General features: G+C 39.1%; 1 protein-coding gene across 1 annotated transcript; it reads right to left on the bottom strand.

Annotated features, from left to right (window-relative positions):
- Positions 1–645: 645 nt before the first annotated feature.
- LOC134535744 (transmembrane protein 60) lies at positions 646–23,488 on the bottom strand. Its single transcript, XM_063374976.1, has 2 exons — positions 23,287–23,488; positions 646–1,527 (listed from the first exon to the last, which is right to left on the bottom strand). Exon 2 carries the CDS (start codon positions 1,508–1,510, stop codon positions 1,112–1,114), a length of 399 nt encoding a protein of 132 aa, XP_063231046.1. The 5' UTR covers positions 1,511–1,527; positions 23,287–23,488; the 3' UTR covers positions 646–1,111.
- Between the last annotated feature and the right edge of the window lie 687 nt (positions 23,489–24,175).

Below are 24,175 nucleotides of genomic sequence, written 5' to 3' on the forward strand. Positions count from 1 at the left end.
GTTGTGGGTGACCAGGGAGATGCAGACGTCTATGGAGAGTAGAGGCAGCAGCAGCCACAGTGGGATCATCACATAGTAGAAGGGCATGTTCCATCAGGGTACTCCAGGTTCAGACAGATAACCAGCTGTCAGTACTGAGCGTTGTGGGTGACCAGGGAGAAGAAGACGTCTATGGAGAGTAGAGGCAGCAGCAGCCACAGTGGGATCATCACGTAGTAGAAGGGCATGTTCCATTAGGGTACTCCAGGTTCAGACAGATCACCAGCTGTCAGTACTGAGCGTTGTGGGTGACCAGGGAGATGAAGACATCTATGGAGAGTAGAGGCAGCAGCAGCCACAGTGGGATCATCACGTAGTAGAAGGGCATGTTCCACGCAGGGTACTCCAGGTTCAGACAGATCACCAGCTGTCAGTACTGAGCGTTGTGGGTGACCAGGGAGAAGAAGACGTCTATGGAGAGTAGAGGCAGCAGCAGCCACAGTGGGATCATCACATAGTAGAAGGGCATGTTCCATCAGGGTACTCCAGGTTCAGACAGATCACCAGCTGTCAGTACTGAGCGTTGTGGGTGACCAGGGAGAAGAAGACATCTATGGAGAGTAGAGGCAGCAGCAGCCACAGTGGGATCATCACGTAGTAGAAGGGCATGTTCCACGCAGGGTACTCCAGGTTCAGACAGATCACCAGCTGTCAGTACTGAGCGTTGTGGGTGACCAGGGAGAAGAAGATGTCTATGGAGAGTAGAGGCAGCAGCAGCCACAGTGGGATCATCACGTAGTAGAAGGGCATGTTCCATTAGGGTACTCCAGGTTCAGACAGATCACCAGCTGTCAGTACTGAGCGTTGTGGGTGACCAGGGAGAAGAAGACGTCTATGGAGAGTAGAGGCAGCAGCAGCCACAGTGGGATCATCACGTAGTAGAAGGGCATGTTCCACGCAGGGTACTCCAGGTTCAGACAGATCACCAGCTGTCAGTACTGAGCGTTGTGGGTGACCAGGGAGATGAAGACATCTATGGAGAATAGAGGCAGCAGCAGCCACAGTGGGATCATCACATAGTAGAAGGGCATGTTCCATCAGGGTACTCCAGGTTTAGACAGATCACCAGCTGTCAGTACTGAGCGTTGTGGGTGACCAGGGAGATGAAGACGTCTATGGAGAGTAGAGGCAGCAGCAGCCACAGTGGGATCATCACATAGTAGAAGGGCATGTTCCACGCAGGGTACTCCAGGTTCAGACAGATCACCACTTGAGCCACCATCTTCAGCACCACCACCACCATGTACAGGATCTTGCGATGCAGTGAGCGAGACAAGCGGTCGTGGCCACTCTTGCACAGTGAGATCATACTGAAGAGCACGTATATAAGCAGGATGACATCGTACGCCCACAACGGCACGAACACGATGAACCAGTTCCACTCGGTCCTTGAATCCAGCCGCAGCACCAGCAGGATCAGGAACACCAGCAGAATGAACCAGGTGAAGAGGGCCCTGTGGAGGACAGCCATGACCGCACGTCGTCAGTCTGCAACACAGACACAAACAGCCGTGCACACAGCATTAGCCAGCACAATATGATGTGTTGCACAGTGTTTCACAGACATTTATTTGAATTACTAAATCATTAAAGTATAATTTAAAAAAATTATTTAAATATCTAAAATGTTATAGGCCTACTAAAGTTGCATGTATCTAATTCAGACACACATGGTGTAATATGTTTATTATTTCAGTTAATTATATAATGAAAGATTTTCTATAAATGTTTTGGCAGCCAATATGTCCAGTGAATGTAGATGAGTACAGAGAGAAGATAAATGGGTTATTTTTGGCCTATACCTAAGCGTGTTCTTGCAGTGTATTAAAAACCAATATAAAATCCACATAAAAAATCAGTTGCAATATCTTAAAAATGAACGGTGTAAAGAAAAATGAGGCATAAAGTGTCCAAAATGATATGGAATCATTTGAAAAATTTCTGAAAACAGAGGTGTATGTATACCTATCAGTTCTTGGAAACCTTTTTCATTCTGTAAAGAATAGCCTGTTAAAGTAACAAAAAAATTAAAATGGTTGTAAATTAAAAAAAACATTACCCAGTCAATACAAACTACATAATGTTTTGAAAGATAATATATTAATTCTTTTTCTGACTACATATGAAACATAGTATATCTAAAAGGTTGTCAATTTCGTAACAATCTGGGAGATACAAAGTTGAAAGGGATAGTCTTATTTATTGGGTTAAAAAGTCTCTATTTACCATACTAAAATTATAATCAAATTCTGACAGCAAATTTATAAAACGTCTCTTGCCCTTTTGTGTCCACACACCTGCTCCTCGCTACGCATTATCATGTGACCTTAAGAGGCCACTCCAGTGTTTCAGGGGCACTACGCAACCCGCGTTAACCTCATAAGATTCAATGCTATTTTCATTTTACTTATAACTAATTAACTAATATAGATTTCGAAATGATGCTTGCTTGATATGTAAGACAAAGATGCTCTTATCAAAGCCCCTTTCTTCAAAAACGTGCATAAATTATGGTTCAAACCTAGACAATACACTTTTGCATATTAGTAAAGATTAGTATAAAACCATAATTTATGCACCTTTTTGAGAAAGGGGCTTTGATAAGAGCATCGTTGTCTTACATATCAAGCAAGCATCATTTCGAAATATATATTAGTTAATTAGTTACAAGCAGAATGAAAATAGCATTGAATCTTATGAGGTCAACGCGGGTTGCGTAGTGCCCCTGAAACACTGGAGTGGCCTCTTAAAGTCATCCTCTTCGCCCACAAAGTCACAGCACAGGGCTCATCGCCAGAGCACTTTGGTATTGCATAAAACCCTCGCCCAGACTCTACATTCTCTCATTTCTGCTCTTTATCTATTCCTCGCCCTGACTACATCCTGTACTCCCCCCTGCACTCCTATCCTCACCTGCGGACTCTCTCACACCTCACACACTCGGCAGCAAGGCCATTACATACCCTACCTGAAAGCCCGCTGGAGTACCTAGTATCATGCAGGTTGCATTGTGCAATGAGTGCGGAGGCCTAAACTGGCGCCAGCAGGGAGCCAGTGACGCATGAGCCATGTGCCAATGTCTGGCGTGGTGACAAGTGACGTCACTTCTCACGCGCACGCCTCAAGTTGGAAGGCGGGGGTTCACTGACAGGTGCCGGCGATGACACTCTCGTGATTGTGCTTCGAATTTTGTTTCCTTTTCGTTAATTGTGCGTCCTACTGTGCTTCCTATTGCGCTTCCTTTTAATTGATTGCGCTTCCTTTTTCGTTGATTGTGCTACCAATTATGCTTCCTTTTTGTTGAATGTGCTTCCTTTTCATTGACTGTGCTTCTGATTGTGCTTCCTTTTCATTAAATGTGTGTTAATGTGTGTTCCTGTGTGTTCATTGTGTGTCCAGTGTGTGTACTGTTAGTCCATTGCATATCTTGCATGTACTGTGGGTCCACTGCATGTGTGTACTGTATGTTTTTGCATGTCCTGTGTGTACTCTGTGTCCAATGTGTGTTCAGTCTGTACTGTGCATCCAGTGTGTGTACTGTGTGTGTGTACTATGTGTCCAGTGTATATACTGTGTGTACTGTGTTCCAGTGTGTGTGTACTGTACATCCAGTGCATGTACTGTGTGTTTTCTTTTCTTGAATGTGTGTTGTTTCGTTAAATGTGCATAGTCAAATCTGTAGTAGCTCTGAATATTTATTAGTGCAAAACTTCTTGGTCTTGATAAAACATTTTTCACTGGTTCTTGGTGCTTTTGTAAGCGTAAAACATGTTCGGTTGTTCTAAATCAGTGGTTCCCAACCAGTGGTCCGCGAGAGCTAAAATATTGTCCGTGAAAGATTTCAAACTTTGAATGAATGCGCGTCGGTGAACAAAAGCGAGCACGGCGCACAGGCGACCGGGGGAAGGGCAAGCAACTGACTAAACATTATGGCGCAAGCCGGTCAGTCAATAGTACGTTTTCTTTTGTTTTGCTCGGCAGTGTTGTGTGAGTGATTCTGTTTAGCTGTTTAGTGGGTCAACATCTGTAACTTCTCAATATTCTTATGGATATTTTGATAAAATATGAACAGGGTAAGTAGGCTACGCATTTTTCTCTGTTAAACTTTTTTAATAAAAACATGCAATTACAAAACATAATGTGGACGTTAGTTTAAGTATGATTCTTGTGTTTGTGTATTACAAATGTTCACAACAGTTACGTACAGTTAGTTATATATAAAATAAAGCGAAATGAAATTAAAAATTAAGATAGTAAAAGAACACTGGCTCCCAAATTAAAAGGTGGAGCCAGTCACAAAAATTCTTAAAAATATGCTATCATAAAATTGTTGAATTGTTATTATGCTGTTTTACGTTTTTCATAACGAAATAAAAACACTGTTAACTCTTTTAATGCCAAAAGTCGGATAAATTGCCTTTTCTGTGTCGTTCGAAAAATTGGAGGATCAAAAAATTGGCCTGAATATTTTTTTTCTTTCAAAGACGCATTTACGACACTTGCAGCGCACTCTACCGTTGTCGGTTTGACTCTCCCTACTATTGAGTTGATTTTTCTCAAAATAGAGAGAGCAGAGCTGTCACGCTTCTGTCTTCCTTCCCTGATAGAGAGCAGGGTTCTCGTGCTGTTTTCGAACAGCGTGTGAAACAGATTGGTACTGCGCTTGTGCTCATTTATTCGTTTTTAATTTAACTTTCCAATGTGAGAAATTCAACTTTTATTTTTAAAAAAATTATCTTTTGATTCTTTTGTAAATTATAAGTGTTAATTTTTTCTACATAAGTATGTGTTCCTGCTTATAAAAATTTATTTTGCAAATATTTACAAAAATTATATATTTCTGGCAAACAAATTATTAAGTTGTTTTATCAAAAAATAATAAGCAGTTTCGTGGATATTATAAATTGCCAGTTATTCTTTATTGTTGTTTATTGTGCATTGAAAATCATTTATGTAATAGTTGTAGTGATTATATTTTCCAACAAAATTCTAAGTGCCAAGAATATTACTTTGATAACCATGCCCTATTCGCATGCCAATCCATTAAAAATAATATAACTTTTTCACGAGAACTTTAAAATAAAATAAATAAAATGCATTATATGTTTTAATTAAATCTTAAAAAATGACGAATAATATTTATAAGATGTAAAAAATTTATACTTCCATACTTAAAGGTAAAAAAGTAATTAAAGGTAAAAAGTTATTAAATATAAAAAATTTATTAATGTTTAACTTCAGATATGTAATTCATTTAAAAATGACTTGACACTTTTAGTATAACCGTCATAGAATTAGACAATTTGAGGCTGACAACAAGAGGGTTAAGGGAAATTTAAGGTACCTACCAAGACCCTTGTTTTTAATGATTAGACATTATTTTTTTAATTGTGTAGTAAAGATTTAAGTTTGTAAAAAAAATGATAGCGAGGTTAGAATTTTTTTGAAGCCAGTTTAATATTTATTTATTTAATGATTTATTTTATGATTTATGAAAAAATTTAGCTATATTATTTTTTATTCTTTTACTTGGCATAAAACATAATCTAAGCAAAACAGTGTACATTCTATTGCATTTTGGTTTTGTTTTCATAAAATGCTGCCTAAGAGAAAATATGATAATAGTTACATTAAATTTGGATTTACTTCGATAGAAAGTAATGGAGAAATAAAACCACAATGTGTTATATGCGCAGCTGTTCTCACGAATGAAGCCTTGAAGCCAGCGAAATTAAAACGTCACCTAGAAACGATTCATCCAAATTTTTCTGACCGACCACCAGAGTTCTTTCAAGGAAAATTGGAGAATTTAAAAAAAATGAAACTCGGGCCTAGTGGTACAACATATGCATCTCTGAAAAAACATTAGTAGGATCATTTGAGATATCTAAATTAATAGCACAATCAAAAAAGCCTCACACAATAGGAGAAACTCTTGTGAAACCTTGTTTGATCAAAGCCGTCGAAGAAGTTTTAGGGTTACAAGCAAAAAAAAAAACAAGATATACCTTTGTCGAACAACACGGTGAAAGCTAGAATTGAACTCATGTCAAATGATATCGAGGAGCAACTTGTTTCAAGAATTAAAATGTCGCCATTCTTCGTTTTGCAGTGCAATGAATCCACTGACATTTCTAATTGTGCTCAGTTACTTGTTTTTGTCCGCTTTTTAGACGACGACAACATAATCAAAGAAGAACTGTTGTTTTCTCAGGAACTGGAAATGACATCAAGAGGTATCAACGTCATGAATATAACTGGATAAACATTAACATCGCATTGTATCCTTCATCACCAGGCGTTAGCTTCCAAGACTCTTCCTAAATGCCTTAATGATACAATGAAATACAATGAAATGCTGGAAAGATTATACGAGCTGAGAGGAGAGATTGAGTTGTTTCTAGGTGAGAAAAAAATGGAAGACTTACTAGTACAGTTTTCTGATTTGACATCCCAGATGTTGGCATATCTTGTGGATATTTTTACACACATAAATAAGTTTAACTTGCAAATGCAAGGTTCAGGAAACAGACAATTAGAAGGCGTTGCAAATATTTTTTTAATTTTCAAGATAAAATTTGTGCTTTTATTTGCAAAACTTAAGTTATGGATTAGTCAAGTTGGCGAGGGCAATTATAGTGCGTTTGCAACATTGAAGGCACTTCTTGATGACAAAATGTGTCATGTTTAGGGAAAGCAGACAAAAAAAAACAGCAAATGTCATTTGCAAATGTTGGTTGATGAATTCAACCGTTACTTACCAGAATATCTAATACAGAAGCTAATGTGGACCAAAAACTGATACGCAACCCTTTTGGCACTAACGCTAGAGAAGTTGCAGAAGAAATCCAAGAACTTATTGAATTACAAAATGACAGGAACTGTAAGGACGCTTTTGAATCTGATTATTTGGAGACGTTTTGGTGTAAGAAAGCAATTTCATATACTAAAATTCGAGAAATCGCTTTGCGCTATCTTATGCTTTTCTCAACAACTTATTTATGCGAACAAGGATTTTCTGCATTACTGATCATTAAAAACAAATCCAGGAATCAACTGAAAGTAAGTGATGATATGCGTGTAGCTTTGAGCAAAAATATTACACCAAGAATTCAAGATCTTTTACAGAAGATGCAAGTTCAAAAATCTCATTGATGCAAACTGAATTGTGTACTAAAAATATATGTTTTCAATCATAACACTGTTAATTAATGTTTATTTTGGTTTTTTAGATTGCTTATGTTAAACATTTTGATTAACATTGTATGATTAGGCTTAAAGTTTATTTTTAGATTGATACAGATTATTTTTTAACCTTGTGCCTTGTGGTCCCTGCTAATAATAATGAAATTAAAGTGATCCCTGATCAGAAAAAGGTTGGGAACCACTGGTCTAAATGCTTTTAATTGATTTTATAGATACTATAGATCTGCCACTTCGAAGACTTTGTCTTGACTGCTTGAAATATGTTATATTAGCTATCGACGAGGAAGGTTTTGTGGTTCAGAGACATCTGGTCTCTACGTCTGACATTGTACATGACCTGGTTTATGGTCCGAAGACGCTTAGTCTATACTTATAGCATTGTATCTGAACTGGTTGGAATGTATTTCATGCATTGAAAACAATAGACATCCATGTTAGGCATCGCAACAAAGTATTTATTTCATCGTACAATATCTTGTCTAGTGTTTTTTTTCTTAGAGTGAATGATTAATAAACTACACTGAAAATGGAATTTAAAAAAAATTATTTTAAGCTTTGGTTTACCCTTATCACTGGCCGAGAATCAAACCACAGACGGAAATCTATCGCCTCAATCATTATTGTAATTAATGATTTTTTAAAATGAATTTTGGAGTATTTTTATGAATTTCTAGGTCAATACTTACAAATTTCCAAGATGTCTTATAAATTTCAAGATGATGGATATTGTGATATCTGTTAATAAATAATACTGCACTCTAGTGGCTAAGAAATAAACTAATATGATGGCCACACACACTAGCCGATGACACATGTTCTACATGACACTAGCGCTCCTAGTTACAAGTATTAAAAATAGAGAAAATTAATTACCAATAATTGTAAACATCAGTTCAGCAATCCTATTATAACTTTTCCTGTTAATCTTTACAATCTTGGACTTGGTACCATTGAGGAGCACAAAATTTGTTATAAAATGGTGAAATAAAATTTATGTAACCTTTCTTCATTATAAAAGCAAGTTCTTTGTGAAAGAAGTGGTTAAGATTATTATAAATCAGTTTTAAGTTTACAAAATAATTTGTATAGGTATGTAAAATAAAATATGTATTGACATTTTTATTGCAGAAATGTTTGAAATAATGGCTTAGCCTTGTTGGAAAAGCATATTTAATATACAATGAGCCTATATATGAAAAATACAATAGATAAGGAGAAGAAAAAGTTTGAAGAAATGTTATGATTTGATTAGTAGCGGTTTTAAATGCGCGCATCATCGTGGGCCTCCGGCACTTCGCTCCCCTCATCCTTCTCCCTCCTTTTCCCCCCCTCCTAGTGTTTGTTCAATTTGTACTCGTTTCCCCCACCCTTTCAATATGCGCATGCGCACGCTGCGGCGCGAGTTTATAAAATCTGCTGCAGTCATGATGAGGGCCTTCTTCTATTGGTAGCCTTTGTGAGGCTTGGTTGTCAGCAGTAGCTGACCAGTTGTTAATTTCACTAGCATGTAGTCCGAGAGCTTCGACTTTGTCTTCGTGCGTGTGCAACCTCAGGGGAGAAATGTAAGTTGAATCGAGTCGTCAGTGAGGCGGTGGCCCTCACCCTAATGTAGAATCAGTTATGTTCAAATTTGTTCTGTCTAAATTTCTTTTCGGCCGCCACCATCAAAAATTGTTTGGATTTCTGCTTTAAATTTAAATTTAACTTAACTTGCGTTTTTCTGTTTGTAACTGTCTCCCCCTGAGACATCGTCGCACGTATATGTTTGTTAATGCTTTTTAAAGAATAATGAAACTTCTTTCTTCCGTGTACCTGCACTTTGCAGTAATTTTGTAAATGTAATTTTTTTGTAATATAACTTCATACGTGGAAATTATGTCCCTTTTTGACGATCGTTGATTGGATCGTTCACTGTGTAGCCGGCTTACCCATGCAAATTATAATTGTCAACTAACTCGTTTTGTCAGAAATGTTAACGTAATATTTATTGTGTATTAATATTGAATTTGTTCTTGCGTTTTGTATTTAACTTTGCATTGGTTAAACGTAACTGTATCTGAATATTAATGTAATATTAATTATGAATTAATATTGAAGTTGTTCATGCTTTTTGTATTCAACGTTGTCAGAAATGTTGACGTTATATTAATTTTGAATTAATATTGAATTTGAATAAAATGTCTGTGTACCTGAAACCTTTCACCTTGATTACCCAACTGCTCCAATCACGTAATCCGCAGTCCTAGCCAGGCTCTGGTCTTCCTTCAATCCCTAATAGGCCCCCACCTATTACAACTGCGCAACTCTGCTGCAGGACTATGTGTACTAACTTGTTTCTGTTCTTTTTTTTTATGCACTATGGGGACTCCAGCAACCGGGTGGATTTACCGTTAGCGGAGAGACGACCTCATCCAGGTTTTGACGGAGGAAGCCGTTCCTTTCGAGGAGGACGCAAATGTGGCGACCCTTCGTGGGTTGCTGGTCAGGCACGTGCGCGGCGCCTGGGAGTCGTCAGACGAGGTACCATCTCGGCAAGTCCCCACCCCCGCTAATCCAGTTCAGAATAATTCCAGGTTTAATGAAAATATTTTTTTTTCTAATTTGAAACTTCTCCCACGTCTTGATAGTTGTGAACCGCGTGCGGTTCTTGATTTTCTGAGTGCCGCGGCACGTTTAGCTGGTTTAAAGTTAGTCAGTGAGGCGGAGTTTTTGAAAGCTCTCCTGAGCCTGTGTGGGCTGGCATTTTTGCCACTGCTCACTGACGTCATGAATCAGAATCAGACCTTCGCACAGTTCAAGACGTCTGTGCTACAGTTTGCCTGTCCGCCTCGTGTGCTAGAAACGTGTAAACGTGAACTTGTATTCAGGTTTCAAAGGCCTGAGGAGCCCTTGTTGCAATTCATTAATTCTGTTGCGGCCTATGCTGAGGTACTGGAGTTGAACCTCCCTGAGGCGGAATTAACGCAAACTATTGTTAGCAACGTGTCTCCGCTGGTCTTACAGCATAGCGCCATGCTTAGCCCTCCCTCCAATCTGAGTACTCTCCGTAAGTGGAGCACAGAAGTGGAAAATAGATTGCTAGCTGTCAAAAAATACCACGAGGATTTTCACTCCAAGGCCTCTCCAGGTAGTTTTGTTCCTGTTTCTAATTCTAATTCTAAATTCAATGCTCCTAAATTCAATTCTCCTAATGTTCAGTTTACGTCTCAAGTCAACACCGTACCCGCTCGCGCGGTGCGCGCATCGCGGCCCGTTGAGTGCGCGGCTAGTGCAAGTGATCCCTCTGTCGGGGCGAGTGTTGCCGCCGGCAGACGTCATGAGTCGGCTAATGCGCCCGGCCCGTCCTCCAACCATCCCAGGTGTGCCAACTGCTGTACTTACGGCCACACGGTGTCTGAGTGCACGCAGCCCGCTGTGAGCCGTGAGCAGCGAAAATGCTTTCGTTGTAAGCGCACTGGGCATTACAGAAATCAATGTCCGGGAAACGGGCCTTGACCGGGCGTGCGAGTGGTCGCCACGGTCGTCGCTTGAGGAAAGCCGCTCATTACTCGTACAATAATTTTGTACACGTTCGTCTGTTTGGAAATAATATTCCGGCCTTAATTGATTCCGGTGCTACCCGTTCCTTGATTAGTTCCGAATTGTTCGATGCATGTTGCATCAAACATCGGTATTTGTTAAGCCGTGTTTGTACCGGCTCTGACATGAAAATTTGTGTAGCCAACGGCGTAATTGTTACGTCAGACGTAGAAGTTGAAATGCACATTAAGATCGCGGGTTTCTCTTGGAACTGGCACTTTAATGTTGTTCCCGGGTTATGTCACCCGCTTATTCTAGGTTTAGATTTTCTGGGAAAGACGCGATGTTTGTTAGACGTCGCTAACCAGGAACTGGTTTTTGGTTTTCATCCTACACGTAAAATTAAACTTATTCATCATGACTCCGCTCCTATTGTCATGTCGTGCGCCGACAAGTCTGACGTCATTAGTAGGGACGCGGTCATTGCTGACGTCATGAACAGGTATTCTGACGTAATTAACAACCGGATAGGCAGGTGTGACGTAATGCCCTATAAATTTTATTTAAAGGACACAACTCCTGTTAGGGCTAAAGGACATAAAATTTCTCCTCCTAAATTGCAAAAGTTGAAAAACATTATCGATAGACTCCTAGAAGCAGGAGTTATTGCTCCGTCTGTTTCCGATTTCTGTTCGCCTTCCTTTTTAGTCCCTAAAAAGGAAGCGGGGGAATTCCGGCTGGTACACAATTACAAGGAACTGAATGACAAAATTAAGGAGGATAGCTACGAGTTGCCGACCGTAGAGAGCGCCCTTCAACATTTAGGGAAAGCCGCAATATTTTCCGTCATTGATTTAAATGCTAGTTTCCACCAATGTTTGTTGCATCCTGATTGTCGTAAATATACTGTATTTTCTACCCCGTGGGGGCAATTTCAATTTAATCGGGTGCCTATGGGTGTGTCTTTTGGTAGCCAGGCTATGAGTCGAGTGCTAGATCACATTCTAAGCGACTTAAAATTTAAATCAGTCTTCAATTACATTGACGATATTATCGTCTACAGTAATAACCTGGAACAACACAAGCAACATTTGTGTCAGGTGTTTGATCGTCTCAGAGCCGCTAACTTGACAGTTAATCCCGACAAAATTCATCTGGGAAAAGATTAGGTAAAATTTTTAGGTTACATTATTTCGCGAGGCAAACTCATAACGGATCCCGATAAAGTTTGCCCCATCGTAAACTTTCCTCCTCCTAGGAATGTCAGAGTAGTTCAGAGATTTCTTGGCATGACGGGATATTATTCTCGTTTCATTCCCGATTACGCCGCAGTATGTGGTCCGCTTAATAACTTACGTAAAAATAAAGTTGTTTTTGAGTGGGGCGACGCTCAACGGAAGGCCTTTGACAGTCTTAAGGCCTTAATCTCTTCTCCCCCTGTCTTGTTCTACCTGATTTTCAACGCAGGTTCGCCCTCCAGGTAGATGCATCAAGCATCGCGGTAGGTGCTGTATTGGGGCATATTGAAAACGATAGGTTGCGCCCTATTGCCTATGCCAGTAGAACACTTACTGACGGGGAACGACGTCTGGGTACCTATGAAAAGGAAGCCTTAGCATGTTTGTTTGGCGTCGAGAAATTTGCGTCATATCTCGATTGTCACGAGTTTGATCTTTTTACGGACAATCAAGCGCTCAGTTGGCTGTTTAACCATCCGAATCAGCTCGGTAAACTAGGGCGCTGGGTGTTAAGACTTTCCCGCTTCAAATTCAAACTGCATCATATTAAGGGTAGTGACAACGTTGTGGCAGATGCGCTTTCGCGAATGTTTTCGCCCGATGAATTTGCGACTCGTGTTTCGTCCGCGGATGAAACACAGCCGATTTGTGCAGCTGTGTGCAAAATATTTCCGGAATCATTCCTTAGCATTCGTCAGTGTCAACAGGAGGATCATTTGTGTGTTCAAATCAAGAAGGATTTGAGTGCCGGTAAAGCCGTGCCATATGTTGAGGAGCAGGGTGTTGTTTACTATACCGGGACAACTGGTAGACAAAGATTGTGCTGATGCTCCTGTTGCCCCCTGGCATGTGCTTCACATTGACATTTTTGGTCCCCTAACACGTTCTAAAAAAGGTAACAATTGTATTTTGGTTATTCTGGACATTTTTTCGAAATTTGTGTTGCTCATCCCCTTAAAGAATATAAAAGCAAACAGTATTGTTAAAGCTTTAAGAGATCAGGTATGGAAATTTTTTGGTGCTCCGGCCATGATCACGTGTGATAACGCACGTTACTTCCGCTCTGTACTGTTCAAAGACATGTGTTTTCAATGGGCCATTAAGCCTATTTACAGTAGTCCTTACTGTCACCAGGGAAACCAATCCGAGCGAGTCAATTAAGTGCTTAAGAGCATTCTTACTGCTTTCTACAGGGATGATCAGTCGCTATGGGACAGCGATCTTGATTTTATCAACGTAGGCCTTAATTCAGCTGTGCATTCCACTACTCGATTCCCTCCTTCAATTCAGTTTCTAGGTAGGGAGCTGACCCACCCTCTCCTTAACCAGTGGGGACTGCCGCCCCTGGAGGCTGCCTCGGATGACGAGTCACTGGAGGCCGTGCTGGATAGTGTGGCTTGCAATCTCACGAAGGCTCGTCAAGCAGTGGCTAGCTCATATAACGCTTCCCGGAAGCCCCATGGCTTTTCTGTTGGACAGTTGGTCCTTGTAAAGAATTTTGTGCTACCTAATTTAGCTGAAAAGATTAATGTTAAATTAATCCCACCATTTGTGGGACTCTTTATAATAGACAGATTCCTTGGTGAGAACACTGTCTTGATGCATAGTACTTCTGGATCTAAAAAATTTAGAAAGGCCCATGTGTGGCAATTAAAAAAGTTTAATACTTAATTGGAGGGTTTGCTGTTGTTCTGGCATGCGCGTCTGGTTTTGTGTTTCTTTTTTTTTCAGTTTGGTTTGGTTATCGTTCCTCCCCCCTCCTTCCTCGTTGCGGATGCCGTGCCCCCAAGAGGATCTGCGCAGCTTCGGACCTGAGGCTCCTCCGCCTGCCCACTTTGTCGTGGTCACTGGTGCCCGCCCGCTATTCGCTGCGTCTACGAGGCAGCCCGCCTCTTTCGCTGTCTGAGTCCGTGGATGCGTCCATGCGACTCCGTCATTCGGAGTTCCGCATCAGCATGCTGCTGTGCGGCTCTTCCCTGGCTCGCCCTGAGGCGCCTACTGAAGTCGCCGCGGTTGATGGATGCTGTTCCTCGGTGAGCGAGTGGCTGGCTGCTCTGCCGTGCTGGTGTGCCGGCGTGTTGGTGTGAGACTTGTCCCGCCTGCCTGGAGCCGTGATGCATGCCGCATGCGAGCCTGTACGATGGCAATGGCACCTGGAAGCCCTCGTCCCCTGTCAGCATGCAACCCGCTCGACAGGGGAGCGAGGTGAAGAGTCGACCCTGCCAGGCGCCATCGGCATCAGCTGTTGCGGGGACGCCTGCTTCGGTTACGTCCGGAATTGCGCCTGTCTGTCGACGTACGAGCTTGCTACAAATTGTAACAAAAAAATGAACCTTCCTGGGACGTCCCTCAAGATCAAGAAAAGTCTTCAGCGCTGAAGATGCTCCCTTTGGTCGTTGTACTAGACCTAAGTAATCCTTCAAGAATCTTTGTCCATTATATACGGCGTGTAAACTTTGTATGTTTAGACTTAGACTGACAGTTGTAATGTGTTCGTCATGAAAATAAACATTATTATTACATTACAGTCACATTATGAAGATGGAGAAGATAGAAAAGGGCGGCGGGTACCGTGGTTTAAGGGCGGGGGAGTTGTAGCGATTTGAAATGTGCGCGTCATCGCGGGCCTCCGGCACTTCGCTCCCCTCATCCTTCTCCCTCCTTTTCCCCCCCTCCTAGTGTTTGTTCAATTTGTACTCGTTTCCCCCACCCTTTCAATATGCGCATGCGCGCGCTGCGGCGCGAGTTTATAAAATCTGCTGCAGTCATGATGAGGGCCTTCTTCTATTGGTAGCCTTTGTGAGGCTTGGTTGTCAGCAGTAGCTGACCAGTTGTTAATTTCACTAGCATGTAGTCCGAGAGCTTCGACTTTGTCTTCGTGCGTGTGCGACCTCAGGGGAGGAATGTAAGTTGAATCGAGTCGTCAGTGAGGCGGTGGCCCTCACCCTAATGTAGAATCAGTTATGTTCAAATTTGTTCTGTCTAAATTCCTTTTCGGCCGCCACCATCAAAAATTGTTTGGATTTCTGCTTTAAATTTAAATTTAACTTAACTTGCGTTTTTCTGTTTGTAACTGTCTCCCCCTGAGACGTCGTCGCACATATTTGTTTGTTAATGCTTTTTAAAGAATAATGAAACTTCTTTCTTCCGTGTACCTGCACTTTGCAGTAATTTTGTAAATGTAATTTTTTTGTAATATAACTTCATATGTGGAAATTATGTCCCTTTTTGACGATCGTTGATTGGATCGTTCACTGTGTAGCCGGCTTACCCATGCAAATTATTATTGTCAACTAACTCGTTTTGTCAGAAATGTTAACGTAATATTTATTGTGTATTAATATTGAATTTGTTCTTGCGTTTTGTATTTAACTTTGCATTGGTTAAACGTAACTGTATCTGAATATTAACGTAATATTAATTATGAATTAATATTGAAGTTGTTCATGCTTTTTGTATTCAACGTTGTCAGAAATGTTGACGTTATATTAATTTTGAATTAATATTGAATTTGAATAAAATGTCTGTGTACCTGAAACCTTTTACCTTGATTACCCAACTGCTCCAATCACGTAATCCGCAGTCCTAGCCAGGCTCTGGTCTTCCTTCAATCCCTAATAGGTCCCCACCTATTACAGATTCATGTTTGGTCAATCAATCAGTTTGCATAATATTGCATCTTCTTGCTTAAATGTAGATGATGTAATATACTGTGCTGTCGCAAAGGGGGTTCAGATTCTCGACTTGACGTACTTGGCTTTATGCCCAGGGCGCCACCACATGTGTTACGAGCATGCGGACCCGGGACTCTGTTCTCAGGGCCGTGACGTCGCCCGTGTGCAGCGAGGCCCGTTCCCCCCAGCATCACCCCCCCCCCCCAGTCGGCCCCTCTCAGCGGGGGTCACACACTATACGGTCGGCTCTCGCAGGCGGCCCACGCCTCAGTCCTCTCCCCACGTGGCCACGCGCACAAAACACACTCATATATTAATTATAAAAATGTAAATAAAACAATCTGCTGCTCGAGGTAACTCCTGAAGTTAAAGAAAAATGATTTATGTAAATGAAATAGCCAGATGGACGCGGATCGGTAATAGCCGAGAGTTGCAGGCGACGGGCGCGTGTGACTCCTTCCGCAGGCAGCGACTACGACCGACTACCTTCCCGACGTCAACTGCATCATCTCTCATAGAAGATATTAGTCAGTCACAGGTTGTCCAGTGTGTGGGAGTCTTAGGAGCTGCTATTTCTCTGTGCACTTCAACAAGTTGTCTGGGATTGTTTAATCTATAACTGTTAATGTTTGAGTGTTGACATGTTGCTGCTTTTATTTTTTATTTTTAGATGTTATTTGCTTTGTATTTTCTGACTGAAGTGGGTAAAACTGTCAGTTTTTTGAAGTTATACTTCTAATGCGACTTCCAACAAGGTTGCGTTAAACGTTTAACGCTCCCGGGGAGGGGGAATAGAAAGAGACAGAGCGAGAGTGAATGCTATTGTAAAGAACTAAGTAGAGAGTAAGAAAAAGATAAAGATCCTGACAGTTTGTAGTGTCGCCATATTTGTTTCAATTTTCAATACCCTTTTTGTATATTACATTTTAAATTGCAGAAAAAAATCATGTTTCATAGACACATAAATTGTGTGTGTATGTAATTTCTCTATGTCCACAAGGTCTTGCCGCGTCAATTTTCTCCTTGGGGCGAACCCGTCCGCTTAATTAAATAAACAGCTTTTATCGTTGAATGATTTCATGATTTATTTCATGAAAATCTGCTCTCATAAAAAAGTTAGTTTTCTAGACATTCAATAGGTGTCTCACTCTCTCTCTCTCTCTCTCTCTCTCTCTCTCTCTCTCTCTCACTCTGAATATCAATCTATGAATTGTTACAAATTCATTTCCTTTATTTTTTAAGTTTGATTTGATACAATATGATTTCACTAAAAATCAATTTCTACCCCTTCCTATTTTAATTTCCACATTACGAAGTTTCACTTCTTCCGCGCGGAGGGACTCCACGCACTATTTTTGCATGCAATTAAAAACTATTTTTGAATGATGCCAAAGAAGTATAACTTCTCACCTGCGTAGGCCTACCTAAGTACACGCACCCATTTTTTTTTACAATCTGCAATGGCTACCAGTTTATATGAAAAGTGTAGTGTAGGTCTTTTTATTAATTATGTGTGTCATATAAACACATACACAGACAAGAAGATAATTCTTTATATTGCTGAACCTCCTGATGAAGAAAAAGAAATTCTGCTTTAGTGAATAAATGGAATCACACTGCATTAAAATTCAAGTAGCCTATATGCTCACACCACTATACATCACATATTAAATATTACAGGGAAGCTTTTAAAAAATATTGGGACCCAGCAAAGAAACACAAAATGTCTATAAAAAGTGGCATAAGACCTGTATCTCTTGTCCTTGTTAGTTCCTGGACAAAAGCTGTGTTCCAATTGCAGGGCGAAGTTATTTTGACATCGTCCGGGCCTACGGCCCCTCTTAAGTCCGATATGCCACCGCCCAAACACCATCCCTCCATTCAAACCTCCCGCCTACCCGTGCGTACGTGTGTGCTCGCCCGGCAAGAGGGCGCTTAGATGCAGTGCGCCGCACCCTAAAAATATAAGAATATATAATTGTGTTGTTTGTTTTTATTTTCCCTAAGTGCAACGTGACGGCAGATCGGCCGGGAGGGTTTTGTGTACTTTTATTTCTAAATAATGTATTAAAATATCATAGCGTTTCCGGACATTCCCGAGGAAACCCGAAGCCAGACAACTAAATTTAAATCTTAATAATTATAATTTGTACAATCTTTTCAATTCATTCAAAAATTGTTACATAATTTTCAATGCTTTCTTGTCATGTTAATTTAGTTTCCAGTGGCACGAATTCACTAATATCTTTTAACGGCAATTGTTTCGGCGGTAGGACGCCATGTTAGTCGAGCGAGCCATGATCTCACCCCAGTCTTCCGCCATCAACGACTGAGAGCAGACGCGTCAGCACTCCGGGGACCGCACCGCTTGTATTCTCTGTTAAGTAATTCTGTTAACTTTAATTTCATCTCAATCGCTTTCTTTTAGTCCTCGGAGCAGCTCTCGGTCGGGGGACTGTTTTATTAATTAATTTACGACCAGTCTCAGTCTTTTATCTTGTACAACGTAATTCAATATGTGACCACGTGGTGGCGCATCACCTATAGACCGATTCGTGCCGCGGGTATTTTTATACTGTTTCAACCGTGTACGTGTGTGAGCGGAATTAGCGGAATAAATCAGACGTGCGAATTTAATGTATTATTCTTTTATTTTCTATCTGTGTGACCACGTGGAGAGTGACGGTGTGTGGGACGCCTGACAGCCCACTTCGTAGGGAAAAGCGTGCCCGACGCTGAGAGCGGGCAGGAATTAGGGCTAGACGTTTTCAAGGGGGAATATCACGTCTCACATGGGCGACGTCACGCCCTGAGTTAGGAGTCTCACCGGGTCCACGTGCCGTACCACGTGGTGGCGCCCTCTAACAATCCACCGTAAAGCCGACCGATTTACCCCCCCCCCCCCCCCCGCGACAATTTCAAGAACAAGAGTTTGAAAATTCACAGAATGATTCTAAGGAAGAGGAACGCCTAGACCCTCACATACTTACACCTACGAAGGGAAGACCTAAGTGACACTACAGCATTTGAAAAGGAAGATTTGATTTTAAGCATGAGTACTCTTGATGTATCACCCTTAAAACTAAAAGGACTTTCAAAGTGTTCAAAATTAGTGTATGGTAAAAGAAAGATAGCTGAAGTCAAAAGTAAAGTGAAATCAAAAGTAGCAGCAGCTTTGAAGCTACCAGAAGATGAATTGCAGTCTGACGGAAGTACTGATGAAGACTTACCTGAAGACTCAGTTATTAAGAGGAATGCAAGTGACTTAAATTTTCTAATTAGTCAGAAAAAAGAAAAATTGAAATATGCAACAGCCATAAAGGAGAAGTTACACATTTTATTAGTTGCACCTAATTCCTGGTCACGAAAGAAAATTTCCAACAGAATTCAATGTTTCTGAGTAGATAGCAAGAAAATCATACCAGTTGGTAAAAGAAAAAAGGAATTCTTTCATATTCTGAGCCTTTGCAAGGTCGAAAAATTTCTGCTGAAGTTGTTGAAAAAGTTACCAATTTTTATTAAGCGAATGAAAACAGCAGACTAATGCCAGGTGCCAAAGATACAGGTTACTGTACAAAAAAGTGTTTATGTAATTACTACCATATTTGGGAATTTGTCAACCTTGACCATGGAGTATAAGGTCAAGGTTATGGCAGTTAATTCATCATTTTTAACAGTTAGTTAGGTAAGCCACATTAAATTTACTGTAAAATTTAATCAATTGTTGTTAAGTTAGGTATATGCAACAATTAAAATATCATAAAATTGTTTAAATGGTAAATAAAGTTTGGTAAGCTATGTTAAAATTACTGAATACATGTGTAGCAGTTAGTTTTATGTTAAGTATGTTAATTTAAAATACCTACTTAACAGTGTTTTTTTGATGCAAGGAGTTCTCAAAATAATTTTTTTTCAGAATTATTATTATTTCAGAAAAGCACCTTCTCTACAAAATTACTAAAATATTTAATGTAATATTGTAGCTGAGGTGCCTGTGTCCACAAGTTAATAAAGGTAGAAGACGTGAAATCCAGTCAATTACCTATTTATATTGACCACGAATCTAAGAATTACTGAAAATCTTCAACGATCTTGGACATACCAAAAACATGTGATATAACAAGTGAATTCCCATAAGAACTGGAAAAAATTTGTTTATTTTGTGATATTTTTGTTATGACCAGGATCTTTCAATATACTTAATTAAAACAGTAAGCATCATGTACCACAGGATCAAGCTATCAGGTTTAAGGGATAAACTTGGATACATGATATAGTACAACTATCACAAATTTTATTTTTGTGAGTATGTTCACAGCTCATGCCACTAGAAGCATTTAATAACCCATCGGTAAATATGTATTGTACGGATTAGCGCCAAAAAAAATCGTACAAATATGAAATAACTTTCATTATATGCTATCTTACGTCCTCTTTTCAGAACCGCCTGCGGAGATAAAAAATTCCAATTACTTTTGGAGATATCGAACTTTTTAATATTAATTTTTTGGCGATTTTTTTAAAAATAATTTTAAAAATCCGAAAATACCTTTCTTCTGTGCTCTTTAACTTCCTCTTTTCATTAAACCCGGCGGAGATCAGAAATTCCAAATACTTTAGGAGATATGGAATTTTTTAATTTTCATGTTGTGCACTGATGCGGCGTTTAGTGGGAAGCCTACGATTCACACATCCTTCTGGACATACCCGAATACTCACGTTGGCAAGCCTTCTTTTCTTAAATTTAGCAAGAAGTAATTAAAAATACTTTAAAACATTGTAGATGGTTGGTTATATTAGGTAAGTATAGCTACATTAAAAAAACTGTAAAATCATTTTATGGTTGCTTAGCAAATAACATTTTAATATGTAGCTATCCAGCGCTAGGAAACCGTTTACATGATTTCACAGTATTTTTAATGTAGCTATCCTAACCAAATCAACGATCCACAATGTTTTGAAGTATTTATAATGTAGCTAACATAACCTAATTGACCATTAGTTTTCATGAGTTGCATATTTATTTACAATTAACAAACAAAAAAAAAACCGAAGATGCACGATCGGGCGTTCGCCTCTCGTCTGTTGAAAGAAGGCTTGCCAACGTGAGTATTCGGGTATGTCCAGAAAGATGAGTGAATCGTAGGGTAAATATTTACTTGGGCGGTATTTCCGAAAAAAAATGTTAAAAATCCGAAAATACCTTTATTTTATGCTCTTCAACTTCCTCTTTTCATTAAAATTGGCGGAGATTAGAAATTCCAAATACTTTAGGAGATATCGAATTTTTAAATTTCTTCATATGTAGTTGAGCGGTATTTGCGAAAAAAAATGTTAAAAATCCGAAAATACCTTTATTATATGCTCTTCAAATTCCTCTTTTCATTAAAAGCGGCGGAGATTAGAAATTCCAAATACTTTAGGAGATATCGAATTTTTAAATTTCAGCACAAAACCAGCGCATTCCTGTGGCGTGCGTGCACCATTGTTTCTTGTTTACGTACGAGTATCTATTTTTTTATTGGATAATGATGTCACGTGATTGTTCGTGATAGGCCAGAATTCAAATGAACTAATACGTGATTATTTTGTTCAATTATTGTTTAAAACTGTGTTTAATTACCGCCTCCAACTTAGGTGAGTTTTTAACGTTTCTAATTTTAAAGTCTTATTTGTTATTTTGATATTGTTGCGCAAATAATAAGTAACAAAAAAATTTACGTGAGTTTTTACTGTACATCCTTTGTTACGGGTTTGTTAGGTAAGGTCAGTTACATTATAAATAATTTAAAACTAAAGAATAATTAAAATTAATTCACATTATTTTTAATATCACCTTAGTTTGAAAGTATTTATAATGTAACTGACCTGACCTAATCGACCATTTTAGTTTACTGTTCACCCTCTGTCCGGGTTTGTTTGGTTAGGTCAGTTACATTATAAATATTTTAAAACTAAACAGCCATTAAAATTAATTCACAAAATAATTTTTAATGTCGGCTTAGTTTGAAAGTATTAATAATGTAACTGACCTGACCTAATCAACCATTTTATTAATTACGCATTCACGATTCACGTATTCACGAACACACGGCAAAATAACAAAAATGGTGCCGCTCGAATGGTTCCACAGGTCTTGTATTGCAAAATTAAAAAATTCGATATCTCCTAAAGTATTTGAAATTTCTTATCTCCGCCGCTTTTAATGAAAAGAGGAAGTTCAAGAGCATATGATAAAGGTATTTTCGGATTTTTAACATTTATTTTCGCAAATACTGCTCAACTACATATGATGAAATTAAAAAATTCGATATCTCCTAAAGTATTTGGAATTTCTTACCTCCGCCACTTTTAATGAAAAGAGGAAGTTGAAGAGCATAAAATAAAGGTATTTTCGGATTTTTAACATTTTTTTTCGGAAATACCGCCCAAGTAAATATTTACCAATCGTAGGCTTCCCGCGTTTCACCATTGTTGCTTGTTTACAAGTATTATAATTTTTTTTTTTCGCGACGTAGTTGAACGACTACATCACGTAAAAAGAAAATTACGTGAGTTCCTACTGTTCATCCTTTTTCCCGGTTTGTTAGGTCAGGTCAGCTACATTATAAATACTTTAAAACTAAACAACCATTAAAATTAATTTTTATTATTTTTAATGTCCGTTCAGTTTCAAAGTATTTATACTGTAGCTGACCTGACCTAATCTACCTTTGTCCCGTTTTGTTAGGTCAGGTCAGTTACATTATAAATACTTAAAACTATACAAGTAAAATTAATTGATATTATTTTTAATTTCCGTTTATTTTGAAGTATTTATCATGTAACTAACCTTACTTAATGGAAAATTTCTGTTATTTAGGCATTCACGCACACACGGCAAAATATAAAATGGCGTCTGTTGAATGATTACATAGGGCTTGTATTGCAAAATAAGAACGGCGATATCTCCAAAAGTAATTGGAATTTTTAATCTCCGCAGGCGGTTTTGAAAAGAGGACGTAAAAGAGCATATAATGAAAGTTATTTCATATTTGTATGATTTTTTTTGGCGCTAATCCGTACAATACATATTTACCAACCCATCTTGTGCCTTGCCCATGTTAACAGGTCTGAGTTTCCAATATTGACTTCTACAATATTTGATAACACCCTTCGTCCTGCTGGTATTTGCAAGGCACATTGCAGTGGCGTTGCATTCTGCCACTGTTTCCACAGGCTGTCAACAGATGCTGCTTGTAGCTCATCATACTGATCAAAACTTATCTTGTCCGATTCCAAAATTCTTTTTGTCTCATCTAATCATTTTGACCAATCTATTCGACGCTTCTGTAAAACAACATTGCAACGATTCAAATAAATAACCGGTTTTTAAACAGTAGGTTAGGCTAGTTTAAATACCAAGTTATAGGACTGTTGATGTACATGGTTGGTTAGGTTAGATTAGAGAAATTTAATTCTTTGGCATTTTGGAGGGAAACTAGATAGCAAACACCAAATTTCGGAGTTTTAATTTTATTGATAAGCGTCGTATCTTGTAAATTATCGGCGTATGTGTATTGTGCTTCAAAATATATTTCACCGTAACATTTATAGCACAAGTCACATACCTGGGTTGCTGTTCATCTCGAATGGAAATAAAACTGCGTAGCTACTTAAAATTTTCATAAATAATTTCAATAGCAGTAGAGTTTAAAGAAAATAAAAATATAATAAACTAAACATAACTTAATTATTTCAACAATATGAATGACAAATGGTGCAAACCATTATAGGTATAACTATTAAGCGGCGGGAAAATATATAATTTACTTCACAACTCTCATTGGCTTACTTTGCCGTTACGGCCATAAGCATGTCTAGAACTTCGTATTCCATAGTAATAGCAAGCGAAGATGTCATCTCAGTAGTGGTACGAGTGGTACAGATGCGTTGATACATGCCGACAAGGGGATGCTACAAGAACGTTGGAGATACTGTATAGTTGATGACGTCTCAAATCAAAAACGAAATTAGTAATTAAAGAGCATATATGACATCTTTGTGATTAGCATAATTAGCATGAAGTAGACACATCATGAGGCATATGAGAACAAAGCTTACAATAAGATATTATTGACACACATTAATTTATACTTAGCTTCGAAAGCATGCAGGGCGAGCTTGGTTCTCTTTATCGCCCGTCATAAAAGTGTTGCCAGCCTTTGCACTATTTGGGTATACTCACATATACATTCGAGTACTTCCGAGGCAGTTCGAGTATTTTTCAGGTACATACACAACAAAAACGAAGTATAAAAACCAAATATTGTTCTCTTCTTTAACACAATATCACACAAACACTGTTAATCTCACAATTGCATTACATAACATTAACTTTTATAGTTTCAGTGAAATATTGAATCTACTGTCGTGTCCTGCAATTGACCTCGGCCTCTTGTGCGAGTGCTACATGCTCCTCCCTGAAACCAACATGGCCACCTCCCAAAGAAAGCAGTA

This window comes from Bacillus rossius, chromosome 10 (assembly GCF_032445375.1).
Source record: "Bacillus rossius redtenbacheri isolate Brsri chromosome 10, Brsri_v3, whole genome shotgun sequence".
NCBI lineage: Eukaryota > Metazoa > Arthropoda > Insecta > Phasmatodea > Bacillidae > Bacillus > Bacillus rossius.